Source organism: Schistocerca serialis, chromosome 2 (genome assembly GCF_023864345.2).
Source record: "Schistocerca serialis cubense isolate TAMUIC-IGC-003099 chromosome 2, iqSchSeri2.2, whole genome shotgun sequence".
Classification (NCBI taxonomy): Eukaryota; Metazoa; Arthropoda; class Insecta; order Orthoptera; family Acrididae; genus Schistocerca; species Schistocerca serialis.
The window spans coordinates 682,485,571-682,501,730 of NC_064639.1; the positions used below are offsets into that span (position 1 = coordinate 682,485,571).

Consider the following 16,160-nt stretch of genomic DNA (forward strand, 5'->3'; position numbering starts at 1 on the left):
GGACCTTATTTCCTGTGTCAGGCGATGGTGTAAAAGTCAATCCTTGGGATTTTACCAAACTGCATTTACATCATGGAAAGACCGTTGGGCCACATGCATCACGGCTGATGAAGGCTACATTGAGTAGGCTCAATGTATAGCTAAATGTTCCAAGTATGTTCACAAAAAATTTCATTCTCCTCCTGCAAAAAATAAAAAAAAGTTAGAGACTACTGTGCAAAACTTTTTGAATGCCCTTTGTACATGAGTGATACAAATTGGTTGCTGTTAGCTAGTTCTGAAACACAGCAGCTTACAAACTGTTAGAACACTCAGTTGTTACTCATTGATGGGAGAAGAGTACTACGTTCTTACCGATTCCCAACTATAATGAAAGATGTCCAATGTCTGCTCAATATAACAAAAGAGAAAACCAAAGATAAAACAATATTAAAATAATGTCTGTTTCAAATAAAAACTGAACAAAAATTTATTAAAACTAAATCGAAACTTTTATTATTGGTATTTCTGTTTCACTACGAGTTGAATTATTGAGAATCTGCAGCCAAATTATGTGAGAAGCAAGATATAAATTAAAAATATGAAAATCTCATTATAAACTAGTTACCACAGAACAGAACAATCTTTCACTACACACACTGTTCACAGTGACTTACTGAGAAAATCTGTTGACAATGTTTTGTACAACAGGAAAGTCCACATAACGGCTGTCAGAAAAGTAATTACTGGAGCAAGACCTTCCTCAAATGTTTTAAACAACTGTTTGTTGACACGCTACTACATCTTTGCAAAAATGGTTTCATGCACTTGAATGTCCACTGCTGTCTTCCACGAGTATCTTATGTCACCATTGTGCAAAACAGTTTATTGAGCAATTTCTAAAATCACTGAAACCTGATTGCAGGATTTAAAAAACTGTCACTGAAACAAGTGCTAACACATTTTCAAAGATGATTTTGTGAAACTGCTCTGCAAAGAAATTCCAACTAGCAGCTACAAACATTATTTTTTAATACATGAGAAAAATCAAATTTCTCATGATATCTTAAACAATGAGAGAGAGAGAGAGAGAGAGAGAGAGAGAGAGAGAGAGAGACTGTGCCTCTAACCAAGTAATATTTAAATATTTATAGTACTAATGTCTGATCAGTAACCTATTTATGCCCACTTCAACACAACTCGACGAAACAGAGAATGTATTAAGTGTTCTACTTTGTTAAAAATGGCTTGTGTAATATATAATATGATGATGACAGACATTTTTGTGCAGTGACAACATTTCAAAAACTAAAATGAAATATTTTAAACAGAAAAAGGAAAATTCCTCTAAAAATTCAAACATACCTGAGGCCGTGTGGGGACTGGCGAGGACTGACTGACAGGTGCCTGAGGAAATCCCCAAGGATCAACAGGTGCAGCTGGAGCACCCAGGTTCACATCCAGCAGATCCAGCATGTGAGACTGTTGAGCAGGTTGTTGGTGCCTACAGTGGATAACTAATATTTAAATACTCAAACATAAGAACAAAATATGAAGTTGCTGCAAAATCAATATGAAACACACACACACACACACACACACACACACAGTAATGTCAGTTACAGAGTAGAAGATAACATTTAAAATTTTTGTTCCGATAGCTGGATACTGATCATAGCTGCATGAATTATTCCTATAAAACAATAGAAACACAGCTGCATGAGGGGGACATGATTCCAGTTTTTATAACTGAATCCTTTCATACAGCAGAAGGCATAAAAAAGAATTACTTTGAGAAAATTACACTACTGAGGATTGAAGTAGATAATTCATAAATGCCGGCAAGCCAAGAAGACCATGGAGACCAGCGAAGAGGAAAATTAACAACAAAATTCTAATAACCATTTTTTAAGACAGAGAAGTTGTAAATGCCAGACAGCACATTCAAGGAAAGGACCAATTAAAAATTAAAGCTTGTAAAGGAGAAAATATGAACACTGGAGGGGAAAAAGACAAACAATGCAAATATTGAGAAGCTGTGGCAAAGGAACAAAAGTGAAGGGAAGTCAAGAAACAAAAGATGCTGAAGTTCCCCAACTGTGTTTTTTTAGGCTGCCTCACGGTATTACCAAATGACTTACTTGGTTGCAGATTTATATATCAAAAATTGAAGGTCACTTTTTAAATGCATCAACACCTGTGGATGCAGACAGTCCCCCAAAATACTCTGGCAAGAATAATGATTTTGATACTTTGTAAGTCAACAGTTCTTCTGGCATAGAGAAGATGTTGCATCTTGCATTTCTGGGTAAACAAGAAACCTGTAAAAATTTGAGAGACAAAGTAATTTTTCTCCGAATCTGAAAGATTTCCTTTCAAGGACCGTACAGAGTGAGTAAATAACTTTTTAAAAAATGTTGTGATGAGAGTTAAATACGCTAACTCTCAGTATGTCTGTTCCTGAACTATGATAAGCATATTACTTTCATAGAAAATCGACACAATATAAAGTGTACCAAAAGGAAAATTCACGGGAGAAAATTATAAAATTGTGAAACAGAATGGTACTCTCCTTCAAGAGCTGGAATTATTAGTACTGCTGATAGGCACATAAAAGCACAAGAAATTATTATAGCTTCCAGAACTAATAGTTCCTCTTCCTTGGGGAGGAACGAGGAGTAGGTCTGTGTAAGTTAGAAGGCAAGGGAGGTCACTCACCCCACTATTAAGACGAACCCACCTGTAGTGATGATCAGGAGAGACGAACATGGTTTATTACGATGATGATGATGATGATAATAATAATAATAATAATAATAATTTTTATTAGTACAGAAATTGCACAGCACTCAAGACAACACCATTATTACTGCTGCTGCACATTTCTATTTTGAACCTTGTTGTTTTATCGTTTAAGATTAACCTAATTCCCGACCCCCCCTCCCCGTCCCTCTCCCCCCCCCCCTCCCCACACACACACACACACACACACACACACACACACACACACACACACACAAACCTAATTATTCTGTGGATTTTATTTTAAAAAGTTCAAGTTTTGTTTGTATCTGATTTAAAAATATACTTAAAATTTTACCCACACATGTAAATAATGGGTAGGTAGTACAATAGTTTCCATTACCTACATCCATCCAATCTACACCAAATCCCCTCTATCAACATAAAGAGCCATAATGGGCACCAGGTTGCACAACAGAAAATAGCGGTCTGCAAACTGAGTGTGTTGAGGTCTCATGCTCAGGCATGATGTGCACAATCATCAATGCTCTGATCAAGCAGGCTCTGGTCGAATGACACATGCAGACAGAGGCCTGTCAGTCTGTTGTTGCTTCTACCATACTTCCACCAGCTGACTGAACTACACTCATATCAATTTATTTATGCAGTACAGATATATTTCTGGATAGTAGTGTCCAATCATGGCACCATGATCCTTAAAAAAAAAAAAAAAAAAAAAAAATCTTGCTTTATGCATAATAATGAAAATTTGGGTACAGTTGAAAGTTTCACAGGAAAACTAAGTAACTACCAACATCTGTAACAATGATCAGTCTCAAAATGAAATATGACACTACTACTTTTTATAACACCATCTGCTTTATAGATTCAAATTTACCTTTGTGAATTTTACCACCTACAAAATTAGAAGTCTAGTTGTTGTTGTTGTTGTTGTTGTTGTTGTTGAGGTCTTCAGTCCTGAGACTGGTATGATGCAGCTCTCCATGCTACTCTATCCTGTGCAAGCTTCTTCATCTCCCAGTACCTACTGCAGCCTACATCCTTCTGAATCTGCTTAGTGTATTCATCTCTCGGTCTCTCTCTACGATTTTTACCCTCCACGCCGCCCTCCAATACTAAATTGGTGATCCCTCGATGTCTCAGAACACGTCCCACCAACTGATCCCTTCTTCTCGTCAAGTTGTGCCACAAACTCCTCTTCTCCCCAATTCTATTCAATACCTCCTCATTAGTTGTGTGATCTACCCATCTAATCTTCAGCATTCTTCTGTAGCACCACATTTCGAAAGCTTCCATTCTCTTCTTGTCTAAACTATTTATCGTCCACGTTTCACGTTTCACTTCCATACATGGCTACACTCCATTACAAATACTTTCAGAAACGACTTCCTGACACTTAAATCTATACTCGATGTTAACAAATTATTTATTCTTCAGAAACGCTTTCCTTGCCATTGCCAGTCTACATTTTATATCCTCACTACTTTAACCATCATCAGTTATTTTGCTCCCCAAATAGCAAAACTCCTTTACTACTTTAGGCGTCTCATTTCCTAATCTAATCCCCTCAGCTTCACCCGACATAATTTGACTACATTCCATTATCCTCGTTCTGCTTTTGTTGATGTTCATCTTATACCCTCCTTTCAAGACACTGTCCATTCCGTTCAACTGCTCTACCAGGTCCTTTGCTGTCTCTGACAGAATTACAATGTCATCGGCGAACCTCAGCATTTTTATTTCTTCTCCATGGATTTTAATTCCTACTCCAAATTTTTCTTTTGTTTCCTTTACTGCTTGCTCAATATACAGGTTGAATAACATGTCTAACAGAAAAGAAATTGTCTCCCAATTATTCTCTGTTAGTGGTCTAATTACAATCAATTGTCAGGATATCATTGACTCCTTTCAGATCAAGTCTGGTTATCTGTCTGAGATAAAGGTTCCTTGCTGACTGTAATTTCTTATGCTAGTCACATTTGAGATGGAAACAGAGAACATTCTTCTGGTAAATTAGATAGCTTGGGTAAGAATACGGTTATGCATCCATCTCACAAGTGGATTGCCGTCATTACCACTATCCATCTGGGTTATACACAAATCAAAGGTAGATTGAGTATGACATGGCCCACAGTCTAGCCACTCCGAAAACAGAGACCACATATTTTGATTGGTGAGCACGGATGACACGCTCGTGGTTGTTCGAAATAAACCCTTACAGATATCACAAAAACAGAAACATTATAACTGTGTTTTAACTTACTGGAACCATTATTTCATCACAAATTTGATGCACTGTATTTAACATCTCATTTCTATGAGAAATGGACATAATTTTTAATAACTGAAAGAGCAGCCACAGAATTGTTGCTACTGTATGCAATGTCTGAATTTTGACGTTCTGTTCTACGAGATGGAGGCAGCATTGGTTCAGCACTAGTAGTGTCTACAGTTAAGAGACAATAATATGGCAGTTGTACTGCTCTGTCAAACGTATGTTACACGGAAAATGGTGATCTGCAATTAAATACAATATTCATTTGCTGGACACAGAGCATGCGTCAAATGGAAAAACTGGGTCTGCTGTAAGACATACTGTAAGACATACTTCTATATCCTCAGGCCCCAAGTTACAATGACTTTTCAGTTTATGCACCCATAACAACACAAACTGAATGGTAGGATACGTCTCACCTACAAGTATTTCTATTCCATCTCTGAATAGCTCTACAAATGTTACGAGTTATTTTGCAGCATTGCCATAACCAGAAAGTTTTTTGGAGAAACCTTTCTCTGGAATCATTTTCATGATTTTATTGTACTGCCTAACCACTGGCTACAGCATTCTATACGAGCTCATCCATCTAGTCTTTATTTCTTGTTTCAACCATTTCTGTACTGAATTCACATCACCATTATTCTTTGTGAAATGGACTGTGTCTCTGGTAGCATAAATAACGAAGTAAACCACTGCAACCTCATTTTTCACGTAATCATCAGCAAAAAGGTGTTTCAGAACAGTCTTCAAAACGTGTGTAATGTGTGCATAACACTGAAAGGATTGCAATGCCTTGCAAGTACTAGTGTCGTGGCCAGTGACAATTGAAATCTTAACAAGATGCTGTAGATTTACTCTCATATTAAGTAAAGTTTCTTCAAGGCAATTCTTAACAAATTCCCCACATTTTTTCTTCTCAGAAAAGCAGGTTGTCAGCAATACCATATTTTATACTGCCTAATCTTCATGAAGTGTGCAGTAATAGATGGTTAATTCCTTTCCCAATATGCATCGATCCACATATCTGCCATAACCTTTCTACACACTTTTAGTTACCACTGCTTACATAGAAACTGGTAATATTTCAGAACTAACCCTTGTTGCACACATGCGTCTTCAGATATGTGGTGATGGACCTGCAATGCAGGAGAACAGAGCGCTTGCCTCTTCCAAACACTGCTAATCATCATCTTTTGAACTCCAGACGTGTTCTTTCAAATCAAGTTTCACTTTGATGCTATACTTTGATTCATGTTCATGCGCCATGCTACTGCAGCGGGCAACTGGCAAGGGGAAGGCCTCAGCCATGGCCAAATGATTAGGATCATATTTGGCAGGTCATTTGTGCAAAACCTAAAATGATAGATATTTTCGCTCCATCATCTCCCCTCACATGGATTGCAAACAGGTGTGCAGATTATGTCTTATTACTTCAATCATGCAACTTGGTTGATCCTTGCCATCTAAAAACCTTCTATCGTACAGTACTGCTCTGTTCACTCCAAGAATCCATTATCGATCAAAACTTGTTATCAGCATTGTATATTTTTAAATTGTTCTCAAGATATGTTTATTTAATTCCATATGTCGATTTATTGATTTTGGACCAACTGATATAAACATTTTTAACGAGTTGGTTTAACAACTGACCTCTTCATAGTTCCTTATAAACACAGGAAAATTACAAACAACAATATTCTAGACACTGTTTTGGAATTTTGCACCACGTACGAAAGCATTATTTTATGTTTGCTGCCAATGAAAAGGGGTTTTTCCCCCCTCCCTTATGTCATAATATGTATTGAATGCTTGTCTTCACAATACTCTCACTCAGAATATTGTTTTCATAAAATTATGCTTAAAATTTTATTCTTTACTAATCCACGTGATGAAAAATTTATTTGCCTGCCTTGTTACTTTTCCTTATTGATTTACTTACCTTATTACCCTTCCTATTCCTGTCAATTTTGAGGGTGGGGGGAGTATTTGGTACTTTACCACAGGTTTCCCAGCCAGAATGCCCTGGTTGCTACGCCAGCGGTGCCTTCTTTTCACAGCTTGAAGGTTATGGATACATAATGAGCAGTCAAAAAAGTCTCTTTCCCCCATTTCTATGGATTTGCAAACATTATGCACAAAGAAAAATGCTTAGTTTTGAATTACCTATTGATCTCGTCAGTTGTGAGTTGCTTGCATGTCATGAACTTTAGGGCTGGTTTTCTCAAAAACAGGGCTAGTTGAGCCAAAACATCTTCCAGTCTTTCATTTTACGTTGTCAACAGGTGACCAGCCCAATCAAAATCAAATCGGTTAGCCGTGTCTTTGCCTCTCTCTTGTGAGTGGCAATCAAGTAACTATGGTAGGTGGTTGGGCCATTTGAGCATGCAATGCTTGAATGAATCTAAAGGAAGTCGAGTGCAATAGCTCCCTGAACCCAAAGGAAAAAATTCCTGGATTTTCTGGCTAAAAATATACTTTTTACCAGGTGAAAAAGCACCGTACCCCAGATGAAAGTAGATTTTTTTCTGTCTTACAAGACGATATAGTTTCCCTCTGCAACTGTAAAACTTATAAATCCTCTGAACTGTAAAGATTCCATACAATGTTGTAGAATTTCCTAGCACTTTAGGAAACAAAACCAACAAAAAAGCAATGCATTTCGGAAGGATCTCTGAATGCGGCAACATGTACACCGCGCATTTCTTATTACGAATGTATAAATACGAATTCCACCAAATACAGCACGGTAGCTTCTGAAGCACTGAAACAGGGATTGTAATGCGCTTTTGTCAGCCAGTCATAGCTCACATTCATGATCTCGCCAGTCAACGACAGCAGATATTGAGAGCATAGGACATGTGATGTAGTCAATAGCAATGTCACTCTTTAAGTAGCACAAACACACAAATATGAAAAATTTGTGGTTTGAATTAATGCACATAAAGCACAGCTACCAGAAAAGCTAAGCTTTCACATACAATATTAGTCACCAAAAATTCTGTGCTGTTTTTTTCAGAGGGTGTGGCTAGGTAGGATTCTAAGAGCACAGCTTAAATTGCAACAACTGAATATTTCTGAAACGAGACTTATAAATTTCACTGCACTGAACATTCTGTGGGTGGCTGAATACATGTTACATAAAGTACTTCAACTTTTCCAGAGAAAAGCCAATACGTGTGAAATTGCTCAAAAACTCATCTCACACCTTTTTCATGTATAATTATACTTTTTGCCATCATCATTTCACAATTTGTAATGTATGAAAGAACTAAAATACAATAAACTAACCTTGAAGCATAGTCTATTTTAATGTGTGTTACCCTTTAACATATATCAAACACAAATGTGCCATTAAAATTTTAAATAATGGCTGATCTTCTGGGCCCAAAATTTTTCTAAGCGGTGGGTCATCAAAGTGTTAAGTTCTGAATGAGAGCCAAACACTCCAAGACTCTCGAAATTCATCACAAATTCTCACACATAATATAATTCATCTTGCGTAAACAGAAATTTACTTTGAAAGTAATGCATTTCAAACCATCATTCGCAATATTTTCCCATGACCTCTTACAAATATTAACAGTTGTGATGTCACACTCATCTAAAGCAGTTTGTTTTTACAAAGTATTGTACCATCTCTGTCCTAAATCCTCCAACATATTTTCTTTGCAACTAAAGTTTTATTTTGGGGTTATTCTTTCATTTATGTTTTACTGCTGCAGTATTATTCTACAGTGGCAAATGTAAGTAAAATTCTTTGTTAGAGTATCACATCTAGTCAGTCAAAGTTACAAAAATATAACTGAAAACTAGAACAAGGAAAAATTCCCAAAACTTTAAAACATTCCCGGGATTTCTCTGGATGAAAATATTCCCGTGTTTTCCCAGATTTCCTGGGGCATATACACCTTGTACTGAAATCTGCCAGGCTTTTGCGTAGCACATGCCCTGAGCAATTCGAGCGAGCATCAAATGCCTGATGCTGATCTCTAATAGGAAGACCATATCAGTTTACGGGACCCAACATGTTTGAACATTTTCTATCTTTGTACCCGTATAAAACCCCTTCATTACTCACTGTTCTGAGTTTACGCCTCCCTTCACCCTCCTAAAATATGGGTCCCTATCCACTGTGTGGTCTGACTGACTTGCTCTTCCTTTACTTTCTATCCTTTTGCAACCTACATCACTTTCCTCCTCACTGTAGGGACTAATAGCCCCAAAAGCTAGGATAGTTTTTTTGTACTTTCTTGTGTGTCTATCAGTAATACTAAGAACTTGGAGTCCTCAAGGTAAGTACTGGTTAGCCATTCCGCAAGACAACAAATTTAGTGAAGTATTTATCCACTAAAACAATGGTTAAGCTTGGCAATCCAACTGTGGAAAGAGCCAAAGGATGTGCAGTTGACACTAGTGTAAGCGTGAATATTGCGATTCAGGAAAGAGGTTATGCACTGGAGCTGGTGAGAGAGACAATGTGAAGAGAAAGCAAGTCAGAAGGTTTCAGGGATATATCATTTTGAATTTTTTTGTCAAACAAGATCAAAATACAAACCACTCAACTTCTATGTGTGCCCAAAATGTCAGTTCAACAGTGATTAATAATACTCAGGTAGTCATCAGATTGTTAGTGGTAAACAGTGAATAAGAATCTTTTGGTGGATTTAGTTCATATTGTGGATAACATCTAATTTTCAGTGAGAAGGATACAGAAATGTAGAAAAAAAAGCTGTGCTCTAGTAAACTCCACAGTAAACATGTTATTAAGAGTTGTTATACAAGTTTGTCTGACAATTTTGAAGGTCACTTACTTGAACTCTTCTTCTGACTGTGATAAAGCAAGTTGTAGCCTGACATCATCTGAACGGCGTCGCTGTTCCTCTTGTTCAGCTTCCTCGCGGGACATGGCCAGAGCAAGCTGTAGCTGCAGTTCTTCCTCGCCCACTGTCTGTGGCCGTGCCGTTTCCAATTCTGAAGAAGAGGGCCCACCTATAACACACGAACAGTGTACAAATTGCCTACTGTGTACACGGACTGCACATTATACCTAAATTACTTATGCACTTATTCAGAATAGAAGAGCTTACATGGCTCAGATACTTGCTAAGGAAAAACAATGCCAAATTCTCCATCATCGAAGCATGAGGAGGAATGGTATAGCTTGCAACAAAATATATTAACTATAAATCTGTTTTGTCTTTGTAATAAATGAATGCAAAATATTTTTTGTGTTGGTCTCCTTTTTCTGTTAGCTGCACAAATTTTTAAGAAAAGAACTAGCTTCTTAAAAGCACTATGAAACAATATTTAACATTAGTTTGGTCGTCAATAATTTTAAATGCAAAAAAAACTTAAAAGTGAATGTTTTACTTTTCAATTTTTGGTGGTTACTCTAATAACACTGTGTGTAAATCATCCTGATAACCATTCAAGAGTGTCGAAATGGTTAACTGAAGTACACAATTACAGCACACAATTCATATAGAGTTGCTATCAGTGTTTGAGAAAAAGCACATTCAAAACCGAACTTACACATCATTTCAAAGTATTCGTCTCCACAGTTTATGCGTCAACGTGTTCATTCAAACCAGAAAGTGAATCATTTACAAAATAACTCACTGTGACAATGTACAATAATGCTTTATCATGTAAACCCAACCCACTTTTGGGTACTCAGCAATGTCCACACATGGTTTCTTTCTCTTTTGTGTAGTGAGAGAAATTATATGGCACTATATACAGCTGTTAGGATTCATACAGAAGAATCAGCATTCAGGTTGCCTTACGAAACGTGTGCCTTAAGTGCGCTTCTGATTTTGTACATGCCTTTTGTGAAGTAGTTACTTGCAAAGAATGAAGTTGATATTGTCTCACCCAAACTTTTTGTTTGGTAGTCATAATTAGGGAAGAGAGACATTTAACTATCAATCTATGTGTCAAATACTGATTTGACATCATTGACTTTGTATCATTCAAATAGCTTTTCACACATGCTGTATCTTGTTCCTCAATTAGAAAGAACTGTAGGCTGTCCTGACATGAAAAGTCATGTAAAATCTTATAATTTAATCATTCTCAAAGAACAAAAGCCACTGTTCTCAATAATGGATCTTGGTGGGTGTCTGGATCAAATATCATTTTCACGATAATCTCTTAAATATCTAAATCTGTTGACCAAAAATGGGTCATGGCAAGGTCAGGAGAATACCCAAATGCTACATGCAAACACTAAAGGTGGAGAGTTACAATTTGAAAACACAATGAAACCTCAAGTGGAAATACTTCTTTTGGACACTGTAACTGACAGCAACTGAACAGCTTGCAGTGACTATGGTGTTTCTTGCAGCACACTATTTAAACATTCTGCTGTAAAATGTTATCCTTAAAAAAAATCACTATCCAGCAATTTTTAAACATTTTAGGGTAACTTTTCATATAAAGAGGCAGCTTCAACAGAATATAAAGAGGCAGCTTCAACAGAAACACAATTCATTTTTACAATTTGAACAGTATAAAATGATGAGGCAATATAATGCAAGCAAACTAAATATGTGAAACTATAGAAAGATTGCATGACACTATAAGCAAGAAAAAGTGCATTATGGTTAATATTTCAAGAACCAACAACAATACATTAATATGTATGATACAATGTATAACTATAGACAAATGTATGTGAACAAAAAATATGCAAAGAGAGATAATGAGATAATACAGCTATAGTTACAAATTTTGAGAAATATAATAATAAAGCTAGCAAAAGTAATATTACACAAAATGGTTGTTGAAAGGATATGTTATTTAAAGTGAGCTAACACTCACCAGACAGTTGATATTGTGAAGTGGCAGCACACGCATAGGAAAGAACAGATTAGATTAACATTCCCAGTTTTGTGGAATAATCAGAGGTAGTAAAGTAGTGCTGAAACACTTATGAAATTACATGATAAGAACTGTTTTAACAGAAAAGAGAGAAGAGATGTGTGTGTGTATATATATATATATATAAAGATGATGTGACTTACCAAATGAAAGTGCTCGCAGGTCGACAGACACACAAACAAACAAACACAAACATACACACAAAATTCAAGCTTTCGCAACAAACTGTTGCCTCATCAGGAAAGAGGGAAGGGGAGGGAAAGACGAAAGGATGTGGGTTTTAAGGGAGAGGGTAAGGAGTCATTCCAATCCCGGGAGCGGAAAGACTTACCTTAGGGGGAAAAAAGGACGGGTATACACTCGCGCGCACACACACACATATCCATCCACACATATACAGACACAAGCAGACATATTTAAAGACAAATTTGTCTTTAAATATGTCTGCTTGTGTCTGTATATGTGTGGATGGATATGTGTGTGTGTGCGCGCGAGTGTATACCCGTGTTTTTTTCCCCCTAAGGTAAGTCTTTCCGCTCCCGGGATTGGAATGACTCCTTACCCTCTCCCTTAAAACCCACATCCTTTCGTCTTTCCCTCCCCTTCCCTCTTTCCTGATGAGGCAACAGTTTGTTGCGAAAGCTTGAATTTTGTGTGTATGTTTGTGTGTCTGTCGACCTGCCAGCACTTTCATTTGGTAAGTCACATCATCTTTGTTTTTAGATATATTTTTCCTACGTGGAATGTTTCCCTCTATTATATATATGTGTGTGTGTGTGTGTGTGTGTGTGTGTGTGTGTGTGTGTGTAGGGAAACAAGTACAGGCGAAGACAAGTTTTAAGTAACTACCCATCTGGCTGTGACCATCAAACTTGATGACAGTGTTAGTCTCTCTCTCTCTCTCTCTCTCTTTCTTTCTCCCCCCCCCTCCCCCCCCCATCTCCTTATTCACCCCTCAATATGAGTCATTTTTCCCAATCATGGATGACTTAGCAGAGACCTTGGTTATAGTAGTCAACATTTTGAATGATCGGGAAATGTTCTACCTCGAAAATAATCTTGTTGTTACTCTGGAAATTCCGACTACACAATTGTTGCTTCATCTGAAGAAAGATTAAGTAACAGGATCCTACAATAGGAGGATCTGGGAAATGAGACCAAATCTGATAAGCAAAGAAGTAGCCTCTGAGACTGTGTACTGTGCAAGATAAGCTGAGCATCATCCTTGAGCAAAAACACCCCCTTGTACAGCTTCCCCTAACAGCTTGCTGTACACACGTCAGGAAATTTTGGCAGTACGTATCTGTGACAGTTTGCATCCCTACCAGCATAATCTGTTAGCACTACACCATGGCAATCCACCCCCCATGGTACACCCAGAACATGGTGATTAGGCGGGCTAAAGAAGTCATGTGGATTGGCCTGACACAGCTAAAACAATTTCACTGAAGCCTCAGTTCAGCAGGATTTTTTAAAATCAATATCAGCAGTTGTGGAATCTAGTGGGCAGGCACAATTTTCCTTTTCAAAATGTTGTTCACGATGTTGAAAACTGATCCATGATTGAATTTACTTTTTGCTCTACTGCCTCGATTGTGGTCTTTAAGCAGCAGGAATTGTACTTTTCATGCGATTACTGGTTCTTCCAAGAGAGATGGTTAGCCACTTCATTCTTTCATTCAGACTTGTTCAACTAAACTGGGAGTGTCTGTGCCACCTAACCACTGTGTCCCAATAAGATTGTGCATTGTTGCTGTAAACTTTCACCAATTCCACACAGACACTTGCTGTATTATTTCCCTTTAAATATAGAAAAATAATTACTGTATGATACAGCACTTTATCAAAGGGTAGTGCCATTTTATTTTGCATTCTCTAGCCACGTTCTACAGTACTATGGCATAGGGATTTCAATGTGTACCAGGACTGCAGACACATACCTGTAAACAAACAAAAAATTAATTACATAACTAATTTTTTTACATTGATAATCAAAACTTTATGACTACTGCTCACATACTACCAGCAATTACAATAATGCTAAGGATTGGAAAAAAATATAATGTTTGCACCCAATGGTGCTACGTAGTTTAACATTACATAAATTTATGCACGTAAAAGTACTATCCACAAAAACATTGTTGATCCCCTATTATGACATAAAACATACAGTTACATTTTCAATGATTATTTAGTGTTTACAGTGCAATCACTGGTAAATGTTCCTTCTGTTAACAACTGACTTAAATTTACTTTCCTTCTTCGGATTAGAATGTTTAATCAATTTTTCATTTAGACATTTTATAAGTTTTCTCTGATGAACCTGCCTGGATAGGTGCACATAATAGACTGGCATTCCCAGGATTCACTTCAGTGCGGTCACCAGATCAAACCAACCAGACAGATTAACTATGAGGGCCAGGGCACCAGGCAGCCTGTATGCAGTTTCCACACATCTGACTAGCTGAATACTGGATGGGTACCCAGATCTGTTCTGTTACACAATACGCGAACATTTAGGAAACATTTACATACTTTCACATAGGATAACACTAGATGCAGATACAGTATAACCAAACTTTTACATTCCCAGAATTAACATTTTTCCCGTCATTTACAACATTTTTTTATCACTCTCATCAAATTTCCTATGTCCACAATGTTAATTCACACCCGATTTTGTGTCAAAATATTTATAATTTTCCCGCGATTTACGAAAAAATGTTAGTGGAAAAAAAACTGACGTAAAATGATGCTGGCATGATGTTGGCCTCAAGTAGTGTTTCCAAATATTATGTGGTTAAGTTTCTTGACACCAGGGTGCTCTGCTTATTGGATTTAAGCTGGTAAACATGTAAAAGTTTGAACAATTCATGCTGTAGCTCCTGCCACTGCCAAACTCTACTCTGCATGGTGGTTGCTGGGTTCATACAAATAAAGGTATCATGACCAATCACAACCATTTCCAAACTGTCTCTACAGTGCATGCAGAGTTTTGTGATTGTTTTAATCGTCATCACGCCTCTGTCAACTATGTTTAGCGTTTCGTCTTTTGGCCGCTTGTAGTGCTAGTTGACACCTTCATTCAGTTTGTGTTGCTCAAATGTTTTTGGTTTAAACACAGCGCGAATTACGCATATTCCCGTGCTGAGCAAGACATGTTTCAAGGATACGTTCTCATCATTAAGTGAAATATTTACATATGTATTTTTTGTGATGTTACTACAGTTCTAGAGATGCACATCACCACATATGTCAACACCATACAAAATACTTATGTAAATATTTACGCTTGATATTGAGAAAAAATTCTCGAAACGCACTGTGCTAAGCATGAAAAAATATCTAACTGATGCAATGCTACATTACTTAAATAATGAACGACAGCTGAAGGTGTTCCAAAAGCATCGATAATGACGTATGACAGTGAGTCAAATGTTTCTGCGTCCCAATTAACAGTTCTCATTATATCGGCAGTTTTCATTAGATAATAAACCATTATCAGATAATAAACAAGTCCCTGACATGAGTATTTTGATGCATATTATGTGCACAAACAAAGTGTGAAAACGCAAGGGGGGATCCTATACATAACTGTTACAGCTTAAAACATTATTTCCCACATTTTACGCCATTTTTAAGTCCCCTGAAAAGTGTAAAAGCGGGAGTACAAAAATTCGGTCTGGCCCAGGAAGCTGAGTGGTGGTGGAGTGACTGGAAGGGCCATCCTCTACAGTTAACACTGCCACACCTGGAAATTAATATGCAGACCCCATGAAGACAAGGGATAAAAGCCAGGAAAAAGAAGAATATAAGTACTAAAAGAAGAATATAAGTATTCTCAGACAACAAGTTTCAATTACTGGCATTAATTTACTTTAGCTGTTCTGACAGTTTAACTGGGTCACTGACATTACTCCACATAATGTTATATTGATAATATTCAATTCAAATAATTTTTATTTGAAGATGGGGGGCAGACATCTACAAAGAGGATAACTAACAAGCATCAAAACCGTAGATGCAACCAGTTTGAGCATGTTAAGTTAAATAATGGTCTCCAAATTTGTAATGCAACAGACTGTTCATGGAGCTACTAGTTGAGTGTTTTATTTTTAATCCTTTATGGTCAATATTTTAACCACATCACATAAGGTTCAAAATTTCTGAAATCTGTTACCTGTAAATGATTCTGTAGTATTCAACTACTGCGTGGTAACAATCTGTGGTCAACAAAGCAACTACAATGAACTTACAC

At 37.1% G+C, this 16,160-nt stretch overlaps 1 protein-coding gene across 9 annotated transcripts in view; it reads right to left on the bottom strand.

Annotated features, from left to right (window-relative positions):
- LOC126457803 (epsin-2) overlaps positions 1-16,160 on the bottom strand; it is a 162,004-nt gene that overhangs the window by 57,696 nt on the left and 88,148 nt on the right. For 5 of the 9 annotated variants that reach the window (XM_050094406.1, XM_050094402.1, XM_050094405.1 and 2 more), the window contains exons 8-10: positions 9,832-10,009; positions 1,345-1,483; positions 355-387 (exon numbers count right to left, since the gene is read on the bottom strand). In XM_050094406.1, coding sequence (XP_049950363.1) covers positions 355-387; positions 1,345-1,483; positions 9,832-10,009 — 350 coding nt within the window. The remainder of the gene's footprint in view (positions 1-354; positions 388-1,344; positions 1,484-9,831; positions 10,010-16,160) is intronic. The other 4 variants (XM_050094409.1, XM_050094408.1, XM_050094407.1 and 1 more) reach the window with 3 other exon arrangements.